This window comes from Trichechus manatus, unplaced genomic scaffold (genome assembly GCF_000243295.1).
Source record: "Trichechus manatus latirostris isolate Lorelei unplaced genomic scaffold, TriManLat1.0 scaffold00059, whole genome shotgun sequence".
NCBI classification, from domain to species: Eukaryota; Metazoa; Chordata; class Mammalia; order Sirenia; family Trichechidae; genus Trichechus; species Trichechus manatus.
This window is the reverse complement of record NW_004443995.1, coordinates 7586233-7599941: the sequence shown is the minus strand read 5'-3', so window position 1 is coordinate 7599941 and position 13709 is coordinate 7586233. Positions and strand designations below refer to the sequence as shown.

Genomic DNA, 13709 nt, shown 5'->3' with positions numbered 1-13709 from the left:
AGGTGCCTCTGGGGACTTAACGGCAGTGGCAAAAAGAACTCTGTAAAACTTGCCTCAGCAGGGCAGAGGCCTAGCGCCAGAGAGAGGTGTGTCTGCGAGCACAGCTGAAAAGAGGCTGTCCTGATGGAAGAACTGTATCCTGATTGTTCCTGATCCTGAATTGTAACCTGTTACTTCCCTAATAAACCCCATAATGGTGAATATTGTCTGTGAATTCTGTGTGGCCACTACAATGAATTATTGAACAAGCAGACAAGTACAAAGTGCTGTGGGAGGGATGGTTGGTGTCAGAATTGGTAAAGATGGCCAAGAGAGGAGGCATGTCTGATCTCCGCCTCATAGGAATCAACCTGTAGCTATTGATCTTGATTCTCCTTTCCCCTTGTGAAGTTAGAGGAGGTTAGACACTGCCAGGCCATTTTCACAGTCTTTCCTAGACAACCTCGTCACTTATCTCTCTGCCACCATTCTCTCCACAGTCTCCTCTACCAGTTTTATTTTTCTTACGGAAAGATCTGGTCATGACTCATCTCTTCCCCACCCCCAGCTTTAAAATCACCATTAGCTTTCCCTTACATATAGGTTTAAATTGTCGTTGTTGTGTGCCATCAAGTTGATTCCAACTCACAGAGACCTGAACTGCCCCATAGGGTTTCTCAGGCTGTAACCTTTGCGGGAGCAGGTTGCCAGGTCTTTTCTCCCACTGAGTGGGCTCCAAATGCAGACCTTTCCATTAGCAGCCGAGCACTTAATCATTCTGCCACCGGTATCCTTGGCTCAAATCCTAGGCCTGCAATAATATGCCCTTCAAAACCTAGCCCCACCCATCCTCCCGACTTCATTTCCTGTCACATCTCTCCTTTCCCAAAACACACCAAGCTCATTCATCCTTCAGAGTTTAGACACATGTTGCTCTCACTGCTCAAAATGCCTCTCCTGTTCCCATCCTATCTCTAACAAACTTCTCCTTAAAACCCATTTCTAACAAGATCTCTCCTGAGAAATTTTTGTTTGGGCCTTGGTTGGTTACTCCTCGGTGTTTCCATAATGCTTTGCATGTACTTCTATTAGAGCGATTTTCACATCGTATGATAAGAAAGTAGCTGGATGTTTATCCCCACCATTACTGTCTGAGCCTTTTCATCTTTGTTTCCCCAGCTGCTCGCATAGTACCTGGCATACAACAGTAACTCATTGCTGAAGGAAAAAAATACAAATGCATGAACAAATGAACAGAGATCTTCAGAAATAGCATAAGAGGAAGAAGGGGAGAAAAATGTGGAAGAGAACTCAAATTCTTAAAAAGAATTTACTGAACGAGTTGAGACCAGAGGATTCCCTGAGACTACCTCCTTGAGATACTCTTTAAACCCTGAACCAAAACTATCAGCTGAGATCATCTTTTGGGGAAGTAACAGAGCAGCACACAAAATGAAGGATACTAATGATAAGTGCAATGCTCTACTAAAAAACTCTTACCCTGCTCAACAACAGAATTCAGGGCTATAAACCAGTGACTGCTGTCGTTGGTGGTGTTAGATGACGTCAAGTCAGTTCCGACTCAGAGTGACCCCATGTACAACAGAACAAAACATTGCCGGGTGCTGCACCATCCTTACAATCGTTGCCATGTTTGAGCCCATTGTTGCAGCCACTGTGTCAAGCCTTAGTAACGCTGAAATAAACAATCTCTGAGGATTTGTACTATAAGGAATATTATTTGTTCCCCTAAATTTCTCTTTCCCATTAGGATGCTCTCTTCTTAATTTCTGATGGCCCCAAAGGTTAACAGGTTATTAATCATGCCTCCCTGCCTTCCACTGTTAACATTTAAAAGTCTGAGCTCTGTCTTAACAAGAAAATTCCATTACAAGTGCAGAGAAGCAAACAGTTTTATCTGTTGGTTTGCTGAACTTCTTTACTCCACCAAAAACTTACCTTTTGCAAATTGATCTATAGAATCCTCGTGTTTTTCTTTTACATGAAAAAAGTGTGGCTCCTTGAAAGTTCGTTGAGAAGGCTCTCCAAAAGATTCATTTTTGCAAAACTCCTTGGGAAAACAAATATTCTTGCGTGCTATCTGATGTTCTTGGACCACATCAAGTGTTTCCTTTTTTTTAATCTCCAAAGGTATGTATTTGCCACATTTTGTTTTTTGGTGTTTATTTCTAAAAACATTTATAGAAGTACCTTGAATTTTATTCTATGAATGAAACAAAAATAAATTTTAATAAAATCTCATATCCATTAAATACATTTTACAAATTACCTTACTGTATAGGACATTTACAATGAACTACATGACAGTAATCATATAAATCAGATGTTATCCTATGTAGTGCTCCAAAACCTTTCACAAGCATGAGGGTTATATTCAACTTTAAAAAAATGTAGATATTATTTATTTTTTTTGCTCCCCGCCAAAAAATGTAGATTTTAAAATAGTAATTTTCTCCTCAAATGTGGTGTTTCTAAATACAGTTGGAAGTATTTTGAAATAGGCGTTTCAAACATATAAGAATTTAATTAGTTTCAAATGTCTATAAAATGCAAACACCCCAAATCTCTCTGCTGGAAACAAATAAGAAACAATTGGGCATATATGGAGTTGGCTCTCAGGAACAGTATATTAATAATCAAATTTGTATTTTAGATTCTTTCAGTCACCTACATGCTTCCTAATTTTGACCACCGTAAGGAATAGAAAAATAATGCAACCCAGATCACTGATAGATAATTACCCAAACAATGTAGTTTCAGTCATTCTATTGCCCATAGATAGAGCTATAGTTAAAAAAAAAAAAAAAAAAAAAAAGCCTCAGACAAATTAAATTCAAATTCTTGCCAATTCAAGATGCCAACCACCAAGGAGATTTTAGTATTCTAATAATACATTTTGCCAAGCAACCAAAGATGGAATATCATGCTGTTATTATTAGACAAAATTCTAAAAATAGGTCAAGGTGCTAAGGCACATCTAACTCTGAAGACTACGAAGTTTTCATCCAATATGCCTACTAGTGAAATCAAGATAATTTAAAATTGTTTTTAAAATTGCTTAGAGGAAAGGATTAGTTAAACAATATTAACGTTGTTGATTAAAAGATTAAAACCACCTCATGGCCAGTCTCATCATAAAGGGCGATTCAAAAGAAACATTAAAAATTACAAGAGCCCTCCTCCAGGTAGCACTGAACAATGTTTTAAATCTTTATTTGAAGTCTTTATTTAAAAGTGTCTAAAAAGGGACTAAGCTGGTGTGACACACAGTAAACCATTATTCTAAGATCGCCTTCCCTCACCTGTCTCCCTAAAGGTCCACATAGTTGCTCCTACCCAAATATTCCTCATCTCCTCTGTAAATACTCTCCTCCAAAATTTCAGCCCGTGAGGTCTCTCCTGTCTCTTTGCCCTAATCTTTCCCTTTCACCCTTCTTAAATCACTTTCCAAGTCTGTGCCATTCAACAAATATATACCGAACCAGGTATAGTGCTTGTAGCTGGAGATGCAACATGCAAAAAAGACAGTCTTCTCTTGCCCTTAAGGGGCTGTCATCAGACTGGTAAACAGTTGTAATGCAAAGTGACATGGGAGAAGATACAGGGAAGCTGTCATGCTAGGGGCATAGAAGAGACACACCTTATAGTACATTTTGTAGTTTAAGAAAAAACATGGTCACTGAGTTGGCTCCAACTCACAGCGACCCTACAGCAAACCTATAACTGATGTGACTTTTCTAGTTTAGCTTTGTCTAAATACTGTTCAAAGGGATGTTTACTTGAGATTTTAAATCCAAATATTTGTTATAATTCATCAAAAGAAACATTAAACTTTGAAATGTGCAAAGTAAATATATATATGTGCATATGTATATATATTTAAAGTTTATAAATGTATAGTTAAATAATTGGTATAATTGAAAAATGTTATTTTAAAATGTAACCTTCATATTTATTGAGGATTTAATTTTCTCCTATTCTGTTCAGAGCTTGTCACATATTAGGGTTCATGGAATCACTTGAGATAATCATTGTAGTATACACAATAATTATTAGTTTCCTGAAAAACTTAATGTTAGATAAATGCAAAGCATTAACCTCATTTATTTTCTCATAATGTTGAGCAATGAGAGTTTTTGCCTCTTGAAAAAAATCTTGCTTGGTGATCTCTGATGTAGGATCTAAGATAGAAACAGAGAGAAGCATTTTAATTGTTTAATGTCGCTAATGGACTTTCATAATCAAAACTAGTGAAACTAAAATGTGAAATTAAAATAGTTGATCAGTTATGAATCTTGCAGGACTTTATAAAAATGTAAGTGGATGCAAAAAAAGTTAGTGAAATGCCACTAAAATAACATTTTGCTTTTAAAAAAGAAAATCAGCTTGTAATGGTCAGAGTGGCAAGATAGGATATCCTAAATTATTAAAGGCTAGAGAAAGCAAAGAAAACACACAAAACTGAAATATTCTTCAGTGCTGAAAGTTCTCTGAACGTTACTATACAGAAGGAACAACAACGTATTACTTTCGGCACAAAAAGTTATTATCAACTCTACCTGTGTTCTCTAAAGCATACCTGTTGACTAATGCAGATGGCTGTACATTTCTTCAAGGATATTTACCTTACAACTTGTCAATAAAATTATAACTGCAAAATATAATTCCTCAATAAAAGAAAATAAAACCCGCTGCCGTCGAGTCGATTCCGACTAACAGCGACCCTATAGGACAGAGTAGAACTGCCCCATAGGGTTTCCAAGGAGCGGCTGGTGGGTTTGAACTGCTAACCTTTTGGTTAGCAGCCAAGCTCTTAACTACAGCACTACCAGGGCTCCGTCTTTACTCACAATAGCCCCAAAGTGGAAACAGCCAAGATGTGCATCAACAGGAGAACGGACAAATGAACTGTAGTATATGCATACAATACTACTTGGCAATAAAAAAGAGCCTAACTCCTAACATACATAATAACATGGATGTATCTCAGAAACAGTATGCCGGGTAAAACAAGCCTTATATAAAAAAAGTACATACTGTAGGATTCCACTTATATAATGTTATAGAACAAACAAAACTAACATATGGTAGAAAAAAAAATCAGAACAGTTATTCTTCTGATAGTGGGTACCATGGATTGACTGAAGAGACATGAAGGAAATTTCTAAGGGTATGTAAATGTTCTATATCTTGATATGGATATGGATTACAGAAGCATATGTAATTATATAATTCAATGAATATACACCCAGGATTTGTGGATTTTATTATATGTACATTATACATCAAAAGAAAAAACTCTAACCAAATATTGAATTCTAACTAATGATATGTACGTTGGATGGATAGAGGAATAGAAAGCAAGTACAGTAAAACAGAAACAGTAAAAACTGGGAAATAGGTATATGGATGTTCACTTACAATTCTTTTAAACTTGCTGTATGTTTGAAAATTTCATAATAAAATATTGAGGACAAAACTCTCTATTCATTCCTTCCTAAAATTTTCCCTTGCTTTCCACTATGTACACTCATGAGCCACAGATAGCTGTTACTTTGGGGCAATGATGTCCTGAGCAATGAAGCCTGAGAAAGACCTTAGCAATCAAGAAGAGGAAAGACTGGGCTCTGGTTGACCACAAAAGTGCTGGGTGCAGACAGGAAATTTAGCCTAAAGGTGACCCATTGAGATAAGCAGCACTGGAATCGTCCCTCTGACGTTATTCTACAAATAGCGTCACCTCCTCTAGCTCTCTAGCTTCTCCCTAAGGGAAGTGCTTTAAGTTATTACTAAACTCAAATCTCCCGTCCTTCCACAATCGTCATTGTATCCCCCCACATTCACAGCTGTCTATGTACTTCTAAGGATATTGACTGGTAGATTTTTTTCTTCTTTTCAATCGAGTATAATTGTTAAGACTTCATGCACGTTTCTGGAGAAGTGTATATATTTCTTGTACAGATCAGAGAACAAAGTCACACGTGATTGGATCAGCGCCATTAACAGCTCATATAATTTTTGTCATTCAAAGGTATAAGTTGCACTGCACCCACATGGGAGAGATAAGAGACTAGGAGTTGAAATTGTCTGTTTCATCAAGTTCCAACTAAAGTCTAAACTTCTTTAAGGGTTCCTCCAACCAAAGCACATATTTCCTGGAGGAAAGGCAGCGATTATCCCGAGGTGTTACTCCACAATGTGTTCCTCTTTTTTCCTCCTCTCATGATAATTCTTTCTTCTTTTAACTCTCTTCTTCTGACTAATCAAACCTTCTTTATAATTATTTCCATAACTGTCATATACATGACAAGTGATAGAACCTATCAACATATAACATAAGTTATCAGTTTTTGTTAAAAATGTAGCTTTGTAAAAGCCATAGGGTCTTCATACTCAATGAGACCCTAGAGACGATCTGCATAGTCTTCACTGACAGGTGAAGTTCAGAGACCCGGAGGGCCTGAGTGTCTTTTGAAGTCACACAGCTGGGCTCTGAGCCTGCACAGGCACCAGTCTCAAGAGTTTTTTGCTGCTTTTTTCTATGTTGCTGCTTTTCCTGACGCTTGTACCCAAGACTGGAGACTCCTTTGAGACTGGACTCGCCACCCTAGAGAAATACTCACATTTCCCTGAAGACACATGGACACTTGAACTTCAACCCAGCAACTCTGTACCCTTCTTGCCATTGAAGGTGCTGAGGCAGCTGTTCTGATGTTCTACCATAACTAAAAATTAACCTTTGACAGAAGAGTTAAATTCCCAAGATAGAACTGTCTTCCCAGTTGGGCTCTCTGGTGATCAGGGGGCGTGTCTCATTTTCTCTTCTCCCCAGGTGTACTAGTGAACTATGGAGGAGCTCTTGCACACTCTGGCAATCCTAATGACCTCCTTGGGCCCAGCAAGAAGACATCTATTCATCGAGGGACAGCCACAATGTGTCCATAGTCAGGCCATGAGGTTCTCAAATGGCACAAGGCCTGGGATTGTTTACAAAAGAGCAGGAAAGGGCAGTCACAGCCAGAATACAGCAATTTCACAGGAGTCCTGAGCTGGCTCCACTAAAGGCAAATTGATAAAGTGACTTCAACCTGGCAGTCCCGTGCCCTTGTTGTCATTTATGGTCCTAAGGCAGCCATTCTCATTTTCTCCCATAACTAAAACTTAGCCTTTGATCAAACGAGTTAAATTCTTGAGGCAGCACAAGATAGCTTGTAAGTCAATGCCTCTGAAAAGGCAAAGCTAGAGTCCGTTCTATATTTTTATAATTTCCAAGGATATATGCATATATTCAACAAATAATTCTAAAAATTACAGTAAATTAACCAACTCTAACATTAAGGATCCATCCAGTTATAGTCTCTGAGGTTTCCATTTCTTTGTTCACAATGGGGTAAGTATGTAAGCATGAAGCTTTTATACTTTCGAGTACACATTATAACTTCAGCTATTAAGAGGAAGTTGCCAAGGTCTGCATCTTCTCTGTTTACAATAAACCTATAATTAAGGCTTTGTTTATTTGCAAATATATATCCATTGCAAATAGACTGACTTCTAAGAGCTCTCATTCTTGAGTCACACTATTATTTTGAGTTTGAATTCCAACTTACTCATGAGACTTATTTCGTTTCTTTAAGCCTCAGTTTTCTCACTTATAAAATGGGATAATAATATTTCTTGCAGAGGTTATTGTGAGGATTAACTTAGGTATTTTTGAAAAGCACTTAGCGCAATGCCTGGCACAAAAAAAAAAAACCTTTCTATAAATGCAGGCAATTATTATTACTGTTGTTATGGATCTAGTTATGGAAATTATGACAGAATGAGCCACTGCTTATCTCTTGAGTGTAATCATTTAGCAAGTCTTTTCTGCATCTTAAAAAATCCAGGGGCTTACAAACATGTATTTTTCATAATCATAACAAAAATAACTGGCCTTAGAGAGTTTGATTTCCATCCTTTCTGCTAATAGGCTGCATTCTTCAAAATGAAAATCCACAAAAATTTACTGAGGAATATATCTTGAACAAAGATGTGTGGCCACATGGCCAAAGCCGTTATATAGTCACATTAAGAGCTTGACTGCCTATATTGTTTGGTTTCATAGGTGTTAGGAAAGCTCCACCTCAGGTTCAACTGGATTCAATTCAGCATAGTTTCATTAAACATCTACCACATGAGATCACCAGGAGTCAGAATTGACCCGATGGCAACTGATTTGTTTTTTGGTTTTTAAGAGCCAGATGTTGATTTTGGTGCTAAATGTGCTGAAATAAATAAGACGCTATCCCTGCCTTCCAGGTGCTTAAGAATCTAGTGCCAGAACAATTTGTAAATAAATGCCAAACCATTTGGAAAGACACAAAAAAAAAAAAAAACCCATTGCCATGAAGTCGATTCTAACTCATAGCAACCCTAAAGGACAGAGTAGAACCACCCCATAAGTTTCCAAGGAGCGCCTGGTGGATTCAAACTGCTGACTTTCTGGTTAGCAGCCATAGCTCTTAACCACTATGGCACCAGGATTTCCTTGGAAAGATAGGTGCTGTTTTAAAAGTCAACATAAACCATCCTCTACCACCAGCTTACTAATGTATGAATTTCCTTTTATGGAGATAAAGCTTTTCATTGTATTATTAGAAATAAGATTTAAACCAGAAATAGCCCAGGAGAAACAACACAGTGAATCAAATCCACGCTAAGGCAGTGGTTTTAAAATTGTGCTTCATTAATTTCATGTGCCTTGAGGGCTCTTCTTTCAATCAGAATAGCTCAGGCCTTATCTGCTTTACATATTTGTGCTCTTCCTAAAATTTGTTTTGAAGAAAAGAATTCCTTGGCTAAAAATAACAATCAAACACCAGGCAAGTAAAAAACAAATAAGCAAAGTTTGCCTACCACTACTTGTGCTAAAAGATCTCTTCCTAAAAGTAGGTTCAGATGGAGGAAAAAGTTAGACGTGCCAAGGACGGGGAGAAGTTGGAGAGGGAAGAAGCTGGAACTAAGGTCATTAGTTCTCAGGTAAAGAGTTGTGGAAGCAAATCTCTGGAAAGAGAATAGAACCACTTCGAAAAAAAACGTCAAATAGAAGAAGTTATATTCTATTCCATTATATATAAGTGAAGAAAGTACATACCATTTCTGATTTCTTTTCAAAAAGAGTAAAGAACCAAGTAAACCCAAATTTCAAGTGGCATATGGTTATCTTCTCCCATGACACATATTCAACAATTTTTTCCCACAACATTTTCTGCATCAAGACCCATCTCTTCAGTTCCAAATTAAGGGTACTGTGTTGAGTTGTCTCATATCAACATACGTTTCCTCACTTCCCTTCTCCGTTATTCCTTGGTTTTCTTTATCAAAGTATCTTATCCTCTTTGTAACAATAAATAACCAATAAGTTCTCTACATACCTCTGAGAGATTTTATTAAATGTACCCAAAAAAAATCTATGTTAATACTTCTCAGACTGGGATAAGGTTACTAGGGAGATGTGGGGGAATTCCAAGTTCACAGCATCAAGACTTCAAATATAATTTAATTATGGGCATGACCCAAAGGCAAAATGAAACTAGAGAACATTCCTCCTCCACTTCCTGGATCTTCCTCCCTTTCTGCCCTTTCCATCTTTAAAAATACGTTGTATTATCCAAACAGAGAGTTAAAGAGATCCACACAAGCTCTTATTGGTAGCCCTGGATGAGTACCAGCTGGCCTGTATCATCTATTGCTGGGTCACAAGCAGCAAAGAGGCAAAGAGGCAGCAGAGCAGAAAATCCTAAAAATCCCAGCTCTTTGTACAGGATTATCCATTTCTCAATTATGCTTCCTAAATCTAAGTTTAAGATTACTTACAGTGTTGTAAAGTCTAAAACAGCTCTGTCCAAGAGAAATATAATATGAACCACATATGTAATTTAAAATTTTCCACATTTTTAAAAAAGTAAAAAAAAAGAAAAAGAAATTCACTTTAATAATACATAACTAATTTTAATAGCATATTTTATTTAAACAAAATGTACCCCAAGTATTATCTTTTCAACATTAATCAACACTAAAAACAATAATTAATGAGAATTTTACATTCTTTTTTGTTTGCTCTAAGTCTTAAAAATCCAGTGTGTCTTTTGCACTTACACATGACATCTTGATGTGTATTTAGATTTTGTGAAATGTCACTTGAAAAAGTAGATTCACACACCCAAGTTGTTCTAAACATTCTTGAATGCTTTCCAGTAAACTGAACTTTAAGTTGTTTTTCAAATTGAAATAAAAATGAGTTAAAATTAAATTAAATATTCAGCTCCTTAGTTGTACTAGCCACATTTCAAGCACTAAATAGTTACATATGGATAGTCGCAGTATTGGACAATATACTAAGTTGAAAGTTGCTACATATCTCTCAAAAGTTGATTATATTTAAATAAAGGGAATGGGATGGAGTCTTACAACGTGTGCCAATAAGCAGTGTTCTGAGAGTTAGTTATTCATTAATAGAAAGGTCAGTTTATAACAGTTGGTGCACCATGCATTGTGTGTCAAGTTCTTCATAAGTGTGGATACTCACATTCAGCTTTTTCGGGCATAGACTCTGCAGTAGCCATGATGTGCCGTTAGGGTTATTTTCTGGTTTGTTTGTTTTTTTGTTTTTTGAAGGCTGGGCTCCAGGTCCTTAAACACAGTTACATTAAGAAAATAGTGAGGATGAGTATTTATTTTTAATTCACTCACTCAAGAAAAACAGGATGAACAAAAACAATTAACGCTTTTTTTTGTAACATCACTCCTCTGCTCTAAAACCTACAATGTCTTCCCTTCCAATAACAACAGCTTGCATTTGGTAGAACTTTATAGTTAATCAAGTTCTTTTATAACCATTACCTTACCTTACCAAACAACCTGATAGGAACTATTGTCCCTATTGCTCCTGAAGCTATTAAAACTGGAGCTCGGGGAAGTGAAATAACTTGTCAATGTAAGCAGCTACTTACTAGCATATACGGAAAACTCAAATACACCTTTGGGCCCAAGTTCTTTGCAGGTCCATCTGATTTCTCACTACTTTCCACTACTCTGCCTGGCACACACCTTACACAGTCCTGACATTGAGTTTAGGTCTATGCTGGCCTTGTCACCAGAATGTCCTGTCTTACTTATTTTTAGCCTACCCATCCTTAAAACCTAGGTTTAAATCCCACCTCCCTCATGATCACCTACCTCCAGTGATTTATCTGTTCCTCCCTTAAACACGTTATGTTGGCCACGCCTCTCTCTTGAAACTTATCATATGCTAACTGTATAAGATACATATGTTGTTATTAGCTGCCGTTGAGTCAGCCCTTGTCTCAGGGCAATCCCATGCACAACAGAATGAAATGCTGCCTGGCCCTGCACCTAGACCAGTTACAGATTGGATTATTGTCATACATTGGGTTTTCATTGGCTGATTTTTGTAAGTAGATTTCCAGGCCTTCCTTCCCGGTCTTAGTCTAGAAGTTTGTGCTGAAATCTGCTCAGCATCACAGCAACACACAAGCATCCACAGACAGAAGAGTGGTGGCTGAGCATGAGATGCATTGGCCAGGAATCAAACCCAGGTCTCCCGTATGGAACGCAAGAATTCTACCACTCAGACACAGATACACATTATTAAAAACAAACAAACAAAAAAACAGCTGCCTTCAAGTCGATTCTGACTAATGGCGACCTCATGTGTTTGTCAGAGTAGAACTGTGCTCCGTAGGGTTTTCGGTGGTTGATTTTTTGGAAGTAAATTGTCTGGCCTTTCTTCTGAGGCAACTCTGCACAGACTCAAACCTCAAAACTTTCAGTTAGCAGCCGTGTGCATTAATCATTTGCACCACCCAGGGACTCAGTCCTATATTCCCAATCAGACTCCAGATGCCTTGAAAACCAAACTATACTTTATACTAGTGATAATCAACCCTAGATGAATATTAGAATTATCTGGGGAGTTTTAAAAAACATATTACCTTCTAGACTAGGGGTCAGGCTTCTGCATTTTTTTAGAATGCGGATTTGAATGTTTCATTGCAGGGGGGGAAGCCTTGCCTTGTGTCTCGACCTTCATGGTGCCCTGCTCAGCGTGTGGCATTGTTGAGGCGCTCAGTGAAGAGCTGATTAATGGGCTGATGCAGCTGAGCCCTTCCTCCTACATCTGACATCATCACTGCTCCCAAAGCATAATGCAAAACACATCAACTACTGCTCTACAGCCAGGAGCCAGTTACAGTGATGCATGCTACTGTGTGCTCACCCAGCTTTACGAACAGAAACAGGAATATTAAATGCTTAGATGGAGCCCCACTGAGCCTCTTGTTCTCAAACTGTAAGTATAGTTGTTTGGTTGACTGACCTGACCAACAAATTATGAGTGATGTACTTAAGACCTGTTAAATGATGATGTGGGGATTATTTGAGTAAATCTGTAAACCAGCTTTGCCCTTAAGGAAGTCAAGTTTCTCTAGCCATATGCTCTTATGTAGAAGGCTACTATGTTTTTCCACAGATTCTACCCAGAGGGGGAAAATAATTGCAATTACAGTTGGAAAGTAACAAATCTGGAACCTCCAAAAATGATTAATTCTCAAATTGTCGGCATTATACCAGGGGCAACAGCACAGAACATGCACCTCGTCTGCCCACTTCTGCAAATGAAACAGGATAAATTAAAATACTGCACCTCTTAGCAATTAACAATCGGAACACATCTTTTGGTCTGGCTTAATTACTGTCTTCTTTCCATTTAAATATAAGAAAATAAAGGTGTTTTGTGCTCCATCATTTTCTTGTTTTAATCTACATAGAAATAGATTCTTCTCTGGGGCTGTTGGCACCTGCACCTTAATTCAGCGTGCCAGGAGTGTCATCCTGCATTAAACTTGCTGGCAAGCAAGACATCCCACTGTCTTTTTAATGCAGCATCCTCAGGGGTGCTGGCATGGTAATGGCCCCGCAAAGCCGAGGTGATGGGGGACAGCTCTGTAACAGGAGATGGGGTTGGAGAAAGGCCCTGGAGGATGGCATTGCTTGGAGATAGGCACAATGACACAGAATGTCAGCAAAAACAGGGGTCCTCTCCACTTTAAGTCCCCAAGAGATGTTATGAAATGCCGAGTCCCTCCCTGATGCACTTGATTGATTAATAAGTGCATCCCTAGTGCATGACTTATGCAAGAGGCTTGCCACCTATTTTGGATGAAAAGGCATACACGTAAGTCAAATACAAATCAAAATGTTAAACAGAGATGCAAACAACTATATACCAGATGTCATAAGAAAGTCAGTAAGCATTGTGAAATAAGTGATATAGACCCGTAAGTGCCAGTGGTTCAAATGAAGGTGAGATCACTGAGAGCTGGGAAAAGGGTCTAGAAAAGGGTAGAAGAGGGACTGAGCTATACCTGGAAGGGTGGACACAGGTGTACAACTGAAGTTTTTAATAACTGCTTCAGCACAGCCACCAACCATCAGAACCAGATGCTGCCCAGCATGCCCTAGGGTACTCACTATCAACGCTGAGTGGTTCAGACTGGCTAATTTAAGAACAGAGAAGTCAGGCAGGTGAGAAAAATAGCACAAGCCAAGGCCTGGAGGTGAGAAAGTATGTGGTTTGTGAGACAGTGGTAGAGGGTCTGATTTGAGCAGAGGCTTAGATTTTATGCTGCAGAAATGGCCAGCTAATCATC

The 13709-nt window shown here is 38.2% G+C and overlaps 1 protein-coding gene across 1 annotated transcript; it reads right to left on the bottom strand.

Annotated features, from left to right (window-relative positions):
- Nucleotides 1-1123: 1123 nt before the first annotated feature.
- Nucleotides 1124-10674, bottom strand: IQCM (IQ motif containing M). Its single transcript, XM_023733484.1, has 4 exons — nt 10568-10674; nt 4099-4181; nt 1939-2203; nt 1124-1197 (listed from the first exon to the last, which is right to left on the bottom strand). Exons 1-4 carry the CDS (start codon nt 10602-10604, stop codon nt 1124-1126), a joined length of 459 nt encoding a protein of 152 aa, XP_023589252.1. The 5' UTR covers nt 10605-10674.
- Between the last annotated feature and the right edge of the window lie 3035 nt (nt 10675-13709).